Here is a 9857-nt window from a genome sequence, read left to right as displayed (position 1 = left end):
CAGACAGCTCTGCCGGCTGAGCCAGCGTCTGCCTACCGCTGTTCTTCCAGCACCCTTACTGCATCCAGAAACAGCTGACAGCATCCTCAGCCTTCAGATCTCCTTTTTTCCTTTTGTCACTAAACTCTAGTGTATGTAAGACTAGAAGCAGCGCAGAAAGCCGGCTGCTTCTCACGTCTGCTGCTTCCCTTCCCTCGACCTCCCTCCACCCTCTCACTCTCTCTCTCTTCCTAGCTCACACACATCCTATCACATCCACACCCACACCCAAGGATACCTCCTTGCTTCCCTCTGCTGTTTCTCTCACGCCGGTCCTCTTTCTCTTTAACCCTCTACACCTGTAAATACGTATTTCTTGTTATTTCCTCAGAGGAAGAGATGCTTGCCTGACCTCTTTTCTTTCTATTCAAACACTTCTGTGGATTCTTTTTTTTTTAATCAATCCCTGCTCTGCCACTTTGTTGCTACCTGTGGAGGTTCTCTGGTTCTACTTCAGCCTGCCGTCTCACAGAGTAAAGCCCCGCAGAGAGGCACCATGCTGGGATTGGATGTGTGTGAGTTTGGCGGTCAGGTGCTGGAGCTGCTCTGGCTAACTATGTGCTACAGAGGTGAGGCGATGAAGAAGTGCACGCGAGCGTGTGTGTGTGTGTCTTTGTGTGTGTGAATTAATGTAACTTCAGTGACTGAAGTTAATGTTGCTGCTAATCAGTTATCGATTTGTGCTGAATTTTCATGATTTAGAGATAAAATCTAATTTCTGTGTGTGTGTTTAAGAGATGTTCATATGTGTATGTGTGTGTGTATCTGTGAGTCTGTGTGCAATTTGTCTCCATTCTTCCGGGTGTGGACATTTTTATGTCTGACATGAAGCGCTGCCAAGACAAGCCAAAGGTGGCAGATCAATAGCTATTGATCACATCTTACAGTATCCTGCGCGTGTCTCTTTGTGTGCATGTGTGTGGCTTGTGTATGCATGCGCATGTCTTTATGTGCATCTGCATGCATGCTGCCAGCTTTTGACATTTTTTGTAAAAATGTGTCTGTTCATTAATGGGAATGGTGAGGGAAAAAGGTGTGTGCGTCAGTGTGTGGGTGTGTGTGCATTTAGAAGGTTACACAGAGTATGCAGGAGTCATATTACACCACCAACGTTCTGCATTACTTTTAACAGCATCTTCTGCATTTGCAAAACTATAATAAATGCAAGATAAAACTGTGCGAGCGTGTCTGTTACACTGCAGTATTGTTGAACCCTGGTGCAGTACCAGATGGTGGTAAAGCGCTGGGGTTTCCCTTCACACAGGTGTGTGTATAAGTGTGTGTTTTATAAGGTTTAGAAAAGAAAAACGAGCATGATTTAAGGACAGAGCCACAGGAGCGGTGAGAGTGAGGTCTCTTAAGTGGAGAAGTAATGTGCTTCAGAGCCAAGAAAGGCACAGATAATCTATTCTATTAACTGTATGAATTTCAAACAGCAGTTTGACGTGATCGTGCCGCTCCAGGTGTGCAGCAGTGTTACAGCTCTCAGCTCTCAGCTTGTTTCTCCTGCAGACTGAATGCTCAGTGCTTCAGTTTCGGGCGGCCTAAAGTTCATCTGCTTTTCATTTCTCGAACTGAAGACAGTTTTTCTCTGTTAATCTACCTTTAATTAGGATTTTCAAAGTAAAATTACTCGCTCATGCTTCCATGCCTTCATTTAGATGCATTCATCATATCATGTCCAATATCCTTAAACATGCTACACTTACTAGTTCCTTACAATCAAAATCTGACTGTGGTAATCTTTGCATCGTTTCTTGTTGAAGATAAATGCAAAAAAAATCTGCACCCTGCATCCTCTGTACATTTTTTTCCCTGTGGATATGACACATCAAATATCGTCATTTGGCCAGGACAGAATTTTGAGGACGTGTAGGAGAATTTGATAGGAACGTGGGAGGTGAAGATAAACGGCAAGACGAAGGAGCAAAATGATAAAGCTAGGATGAATGGGAAGCATATCAGTGGAGTTTGTGGTGGAAAGAGAGCGAAGAAACATAAGAGAGCAAAGAGGGAAGGTGGAAATGGTTAGAGCAGGTGAGGAAGAAACTGGGCAGAAGGAAGATGGGGATTTATTGTATTGGAAAAAAAAATAAACATCACCAGAAAACAAAGAAAGCAGAGGGATACCTTGAGATTGACGTGTTCTGTCAGCAGCTGTTACCTGGAAAGAAAAGGGAGCAGCTCACGATATTTTACAAAGAGTGTTGTGTGTATGTGTGGCAGATACAGAGAGAGACACTGGATGAGTGGGTGAGGCCCAAGTGGCTGAACGCTTTTCCTGAGCTGTCAATCAGCAAACACTGTCTCACACAGCGAGCAGCAGGCCTTGAAAATGCCTCATGGAAATCTCTTTTCTTTTCTAGTCCCTCTGCATTTTATAACCCACGTGATTCCCATGCTTGCTTCCCCCTCTTTTCTCGTTTATACTGTCACTTTTTTCCTTTTTTTCCATCTGAATAGAGCTGATGCTCCATACCTGCCTCCTTCTTCCTTCACGTCTGCCCCTCTTTTTCATCCAAATATTCTTTATTCTCTCTTTAGATTCAACAACATAACTTCCGCGTTTCCCTCCCTAATCCTTCCCCTGTCTTGCCGTCTCTTGCTCACTTCCACCACTCAGGTCTGCATGCACACATGCTGTCAGGTGCCAGATAAGAGATCTAAGAAAACCACTGTATCTAATAATAATAATGTGTATGTGTTAGTCCCCGTAGGGAAATTACTCCTCTGCATTTAACCCATTCACACAGTGAAGCAGTGGGCAGCCACCAATGCAGCGCCCGGCGAGCAGTGTGCTCAGGGTACCTCAGGGTAGCTGTTCAGTGGAGTCGTACCCCGACCTTCGATCATGGGGCAACCACTCTACCTACTGAGCTATCCCTGGTATCTGTTTACGTTCATCATCCCGCCTCCTTTTTTTTGTCCTATTAGTGATAAATGAGGTTTTTATGGGTGAACAGACACATATGAGGGCAATCAAGTCAGTCAATTAGACAACCTGCTGTCTCATCAAGGCTGACAGAGCAGCTGTGGACATATTACTGCGCCTGGGTGTCTGTGTGTGCGTGTGTGCCAAACATTAACAAAAGAGGATGATGATTAAAGGGTGCAGGTTCATTTCCCCAGTCTGCTCATATGACTAAATTTGCGAAAGCCAGTGGATAATCAAGCATAATGATACATTAGCTTGCAAGGTAAAGATGCCATTGCTGTGTTAGCAGTAATACAAGTTGGATTGGGAAGACAGACGCCCTCTCTGCTTTTAAGATTAGGATTCAAACTTTCCTTTTTGATAGAGCGTGTAGTTAGAGCTGGATCAGGTGACCCTGAATCTACCATTAGTTATGTTGCTATAGCTTCAGGCGGCTACTCGACCTGCTATGATGGACGGAACAGTTCTTCTGTAGTCCATATGTGTCCATATACCACAACTACATATTTAACATTTGCCATAATTAACACTATGTTAACATTTGTCTTCTCCCTTTTCTTTTCTCTTCTCTTTCTTTCTCATTCTCTTCATCCCAAACCGGTCGCAGCACATGGCCTCCCTGAGCTGGTTCACAGAGGCTTCTTCCTGTTAAAAGGGAGTTTTTCCTTCCCATTGTCGCCAAGTGCATGCTCATAGTTGGCCATCTGAACGTTGGGATTTCTCTCTTATATTGCAGGATCTTCACCTTACAATATAAAATGCCTTGAGGCAAGTGTCGCTGTGAAGTGATGCTAAATAAATAAAACTGAACTGAACTGAAATAATAATCGTAATTGAACTACATTTAATTATCGCAACAGTAAATATATGGCAAACCTTAGTTTGTGAATTTTCAAGAATACGGAGCTCAGCAGTCCTTCTGCAGTCCTTCTGATGGTCAGCAGGGGGAGACAACAGAGGGAGAGCATCAGTATGACAAAAAGGGGCACCTGAATTTCGACTTTATTTATTAGAGGTTTGTTAAATTTCATTTTTGTTAAATTTATATGCAGTGAGTCAGGGTTTTTTTTGCTGAACAGCACCATGGTGTTATGACCACAAGCGTCTTGGAACTGGAGGATGACACATTGACTTTACTTTCTGGCAAAAGCCAGCGCTGCTCTTTCTTGTTACTTTTTATTTACTTACTAAATTGAATGAGAATTGGATCACAGCCACTAGGGGGATATACTGCCTAATGTCAGAACAAATTGCATTAGTTGATTTCCACATTTATGTTTGGGTTCATTTAGAAGGTATGGTGAAAATGACATTTTCAACCTTTCAGCCTCTTTTGACTTGGCTCACATATAAGGAGGAATTTTCTTGATCCAGCAATCAGCCAATTTTGTCTCATAATAGAGATTTATTACTGATGCTGTCCTGCTTGAGATCTGGGTTTTGACAGAATAAGCGGGTTTACTGAAAAACTTTTGATGGCTGCAGATGGCGATGATATGAAGAAACCCCACATTATGATTGCAGTCAATTTTGATTTAGTTTAGGAAAACAGATGTAAACAATTTAGCATGCATGGTGTTCTTCTAATAACAATAGCACACTTTATAGTTTTTGTCATGAGTAAAAGAGAATTTTCAGAGGTTAAAGGAAGTTGAGCACTTTGCAAACTGCAGGTGAAAATCATACTGAATGATGTCTGCAGTATCATTATGTTATTTCAAAGACGGACTGTCACTCATGAATGTGCCAATATGACCAGCAGCTGGTCTCATTTATTTGTCATCTCAGCTTTTCATCAGCAGGGCAAAACGGGGACAGAGATTACAGTGCTTTGCTGGTTAGCATGATTAAGTGTTACGAGTGTCTCCAGTGTTGATAGGATGTCTGCATCACCCCTCTGAAATCGTAGAGGTGACGGATCAAGTGCAGTCATTTGTGGCAGGAGAGACCACACTCTGCCAGCAGCTCCACAGATGGAAACAAACCCTGCCTGCACAGTCTCCCGATATGCTTTTACAGCCTTTTTCAGTCATATTATAGCTGTTACTGGCTGTGCAGAGGCCTGTAAGCTTCCTTTTTATTTTCAGCTATGTGTGTCTTTTTGTATATAAGTCTGCGTGTGCATCCCAGAGGTCTCGTTATAGTATTAGAACAGAGCAGTGACAGAGTGTCTCAAAGGACTATAGACCCCCCCAGCACATCAACACTGAGGGCACACACGCTCTGTCACAGACGTACATCGAACACACAAAGAAGAATAAGTGTGTTTCTGACACAGTGAACAGTTATCTGGGTTAAGAGATGAGGGGGCAGACAGGAAGCAATTATGCAAACAGACGCAGGAACGTCGTGGACGTGAAACTTTGATTACTCACAATAAGGTTCCTTTTCCATTTACAAGACAATGCTCCATTTGCGATATGTTATTTTAAATAAATATCAAAAGAAGATTTATTTTTTTAACCTGGATTTTCATCCCAGAGCCTCCATTGTGTAGATGAACAGCTCATTTGTCCACAATCCACTCCAGCCTGCAGCTTTTTAAGAATAGCTAAGCTAAAACGAAAAACTGGAAATATTTTATATCGCAGGCCGTATTCAACCCACTTAGATCTTAAGTGGGTCAGACCAGTGAAACTCCCCCTTCTGTCAGTGTAAAGATGTTTTACTACGCATTTAATCGCTCACATATCTTTTTATAAGAAAAAAACGTTTCCACAGTAAGTTTCAGTTTTTCTACATGATAAAGAAATGCTGGTGTAGTAAATGGATGAAATCTGTTAGCACTGTAAGTAACAGATGTGTGGTTTAAAAAAATTCTACTGAGGACTCACTATAAAAATTACACATTTCTACTACATTATTCTACATAGTGAAAAACAGGAACTCTTCTCATGTTATTGTTTATTTACTATTTAGTTACTTTGGTTTAGTATAAATGGCCTTCAAGGAGGTTTTTATTGATAGGAAAAGTTGTAAACCTTATGAAAATGGAATTAAAAGTCAAAAATATTTGCTCTTCTTCACGTTTTCCAAAGCAGTCCAGTGTGATTGGGGTCTTCAGCAGGCCAGTTCTGGCCCTCTGGCCATATGTTTGACATAAATGGAGGTTGCCACATCACCCATTATTAGTTTGGAAGCCCAGAGTTTGGCATCTTGAAACCAGATGTCAGAAACACAAAGTCACTCACAGAGAAACCTGACGCTGTCATGTTAAATCAGCTGAGAAGTAATGTTTCTAATTGTTTTTATTGCTATTAATTTCTGCTAAACCTTTAAAAAATTATCCGAAGTATATCAACTATACTGTAGATTTGGTAGACATGCATCACCAAGGAACCAATGAAAGAACAACTTTAATGCGTGCACTCATGTTTGTGACTCATGCCTCCATTAGTATACATTTCAGCTCTCATGTGTTCAGTCCTCTCTGTATCCTCCTTCCCCTGAAGCCCCCTCTCCTCCGCCAAACAGATTGCTGTGTTGACTTTCACTAAACATGTTGGTTTAGCTGTAAATGCCGGCAGATGTGTCTTGTGATTCTACTTACATATGCAAGGCTTTAATTCTTCCTTTAAACACTATTAAACTTTGAGATTTGACTACTGGGTTTTTGCATTTTAAAAACTGAAATTTGCATTTATTTAAATAAAAACGAAGAAAATAAATAATGACAGAGTGACTTAAGTATCAATTTCTGTTTCTCAGACTGTAGCTAGAGGCACCTAGAAATTCGCATGAATAATAAATACCTACTCTGTGGAATAGCAATAAAGTTCATTTTAGGGGTGATGAGTATCTTTTGTTTCTTTGAAGCACTCTCTTCATCCTTTTTCTAAAAAACAAGACAAAAACAAACTGAAAACATACATTCGATACACCAAAATCTGTGATTTTAATATTTATTTTAAAGGGCTGGTTCTAACTTGTAGCGTTTAGCAGCGAGTATGTTCAGTGAAGCTGACGATAGTTTGGAAAGCAAGTGGGTTAATGATGCAGTTTTATGAGCATCAAAGAAAATCCACCAGTAAATATCACTTCACAGATGGGGGCTGAGACAGTTGGAGGACCACATGGACACACTCTGATTCACACAATATGGGAAGTTTATAGCTCTGCATGTTTAGATTTAATGAAGCTTCTGAATCACTTTTGGACAAAAACAGAGCTTTTCTTTCTGTAAGATTTTTATCTTTAGAAAACTTTGCATCTATGTATTTTGCAGCAATGTCACCATAAGGAACCAGATTAACTGGGACAGATTTAATATAACCTATGTCAAAATGTAACCTGTTCAAACAGAGGAGATATTTTGCTAAGCTTGACAAGTTTCCATCAAATGCTACAACTTCAAAAGGAATCCATGTTAAAACACTCAGGCTGTTTCACTGTGGACTATATCCTGCTTTTTAAAATAAATGGTAATTGATTCAGTTAGTGTGACAGGTCAGCAGTCTGGAGATCAAAGAGGAGCTCTCAGATGTCAGAGAGGAAACTGGTTTAAATAGCAGCTCAGAAACACGTTTGCCCTGCAGTGTGTGTTAATGTACGAGCACGTACACACTCACGTACTGCTTGTACTGCAGGGTTTCATATGTAAATACAGGTGGCTGAATCATTCATGAAGACATGAACCATCCATATATTACATGCCACATGATTTTAAATGTAACTATGCAAGTAAGAGAGATTTTTACCAACAATGTAAAATGATTTACTTAGGTATTGTATTAAAATAAAACACTCTTCAACTAGAAAGTTTGCTTAGTCTCACTGAATGATGATGAAAATCATTGTTTGGGGGTCAGAAATGACTATATTTAGATTAAATATGGACAGCTAAGTTAACTTACCTCAGCTAGTTAGCCAGTTGCATCTATGGTACAAACCGTATGCCAGCTGTGTTTGGCCAGGGCAAGCAAGGCAAGACATACTTGCCTAGTGAATTTAAAAATAGAAATCATTAAAGCGTACTAAAGTGAAAGCAGTCGCTCTCCTTGCATCTCAAAGGTTTGTGCCATAAATCTTCCTTTTTGCATTCATCCTTTAAACTATTGCCATCTTGTGGCACATGCAGCTATTGTCTCTGGAAACAGGTTTAACTCTGCTTGACTTGGAGACAAAGAAATATGTCAGTTTTCTATTAAAGGGAGGACAGCTTTGTCCGGTTGAGCACATGCATTGTGAATAAATCTGTTATCTTTGGTGGGAGACTATTGAGAGACAGTAGTGCTAGATAAGCTGGTCCGGGTTCTGCTGAAAATAAAATCAGTCACTAGTAAAAATTTAAATGAAGAAAAACACATAACCATAATTTTTAATCTGTAAAAGTCATACCACTGTTATATGCTAATAAGTAACTAGATCACACTAGATCATTAAAAGATTGAAGGGTCTGTTAATTAACCAAGCTAAGGTTCATTATTTGTTACATAATTGTATTATTATTATTATTTTTATTTTTATTTTTTTGTGTGTCCCGTTTGGATCTTTAGCCATCAGAATTGTTGTCTTAAGGCCAAGAAAGATGCCAAGCGGATTTATTTTACCAAGTGGATCATCATGGCCTTGCCATATTGGTCCATTTGATTGACCTTTATTATAATTAGGAATTTATTTTATTTTCAGTTGCTACAAACGGGACAGACATGACTGGGGGATAGGACAGGGAGAAAGAATGAAAGAAAGAGAGGGAGAGAAAGAAAACCAAAGGGGAGAAGAGACGGTGAGAAGGGGGGGAAGAAAGAAAACAAACAAACAAACAAACAAACAAAACACCTGGATCACCTGTATGGAGAAAAAAAACAGAAGAGAAAGCAAACAACAAAGAGCAACATAATAAAAAAACGGCACCATCACAATAAACTAGCTAGCAGTAGATAACAGTAGATACTAAATAATAAACGATATTGTGCAGCACGCAAGATAGACAGCGCACAATGTGCTTTGAGGCAGCAGCCAAGAAAGGTGTAGTCCGCGTCTGTGAATACCCGTGTGTACACCTGTGTGCATACCTGTGTGGATCAGCATGCTTGCATTCCAAAGGTTTCTCCATGTAACGATCTGCTAGGGAGTGTGGGGAGCCATAGCCCCGTCCTCCAGGGTATGAAGCAGGTATGGAGGAGATCCAGGCCCCAGATATCCAGAGGCCCCCAGAACACAAGAGACCAAGGAAGACCAACAGAGGGGCAGCCGGGCCACTGTCCCATACATAATTGTATTAAAATACTCCTGTAGGCACAAACACAGACACGAGTTCTAGTTCAGTGAGTCAAATTAGCTTTAAATTAGAGGTGACACAGGTACCGGCTCCACAAGTAGGTCAAAGAGGCCATGTCCCTAATAATGCATATCTTCAGGCCTTAGCACATTTTAAAAGGCAGTGTTATATAAAAAGAACCAAGGTAATTTCATCCAAATCTGGTATTGGACTAGGCTCTGTGCTTGTTTTTTATTCCAAGGTTGGGCATCTTAACATGGGAGTTTGACTTCAGCCTGAAATAGACATTTAAGGAACTGTAGTTTTGAGAACTCCACTTCTGTGTTAGTGTTGGCGACTGTTGCTGTCCTAGTCTATAATGCTTCACAGTATATGCATATTTAATGTTAAAATCCAGGAAAAGCTCTTGGCGGTTTTGGGAAGTAAGAAATTGTACTAATTGATGTTGCCAGTTATTTAAAAGCATGGCAGTTACTCTTGAGTTTGACCTTGTGAGTAAACTTTCTTACGATGAAAAGTGTAATGACTGAATTTTTAGTGGCACATTTAGATAAAATGTTTTGATGTGCCTAAAGTCACCTGTGGTGCTTTGTGGCAGCTGTTTCTAGCCTCATTACAAGCCAATAGGCCAACAGCGGCCTGTGTGTGTAAACTTTATGTTGT

General features: G+C 40.5%; 1 protein-coding gene across 1 annotated transcript in view; it reads left to right on the top strand.

Moving 5' to 3' along the window:
* Positions 1–251: 251 nt before the first annotated feature.
* The window catches only part of arhgdig (Rho GDP dissociation inhibitor (GDI) gamma), a 30693-nt gene continuing 21087 nt past the window's right edge, over positions 252–9857 (top strand). Inside the window, exon 1 of the mRNA XM_026165641.2 lies at positions 252–608. Within this exon, the coding sequence (XP_026021426.1) occupies positions 536–608 (73 nt within the window). The 5' untranslated portion in view covers positions 252–535. The remainder of the gene's footprint in view (positions 609–9857) is intronic.

This window comes from Astatotilapia calliptera, chromosome 4 (assembly GCF_964374335.1).
Source record: "Astatotilapia calliptera chromosome 4, fAstCal68.1, whole genome shotgun sequence".
NCBI classification, from domain to species: domain Eukaryota; kingdom Metazoa; phylum Chordata; class Actinopteri; order Cichliformes; family Cichlidae; genus Astatotilapia; species Astatotilapia calliptera.
The sequence above is the reverse complement of the archived record's forward strand: the minus strand, read 5'-3'. Positions and strand labels throughout refer to the sequence as shown.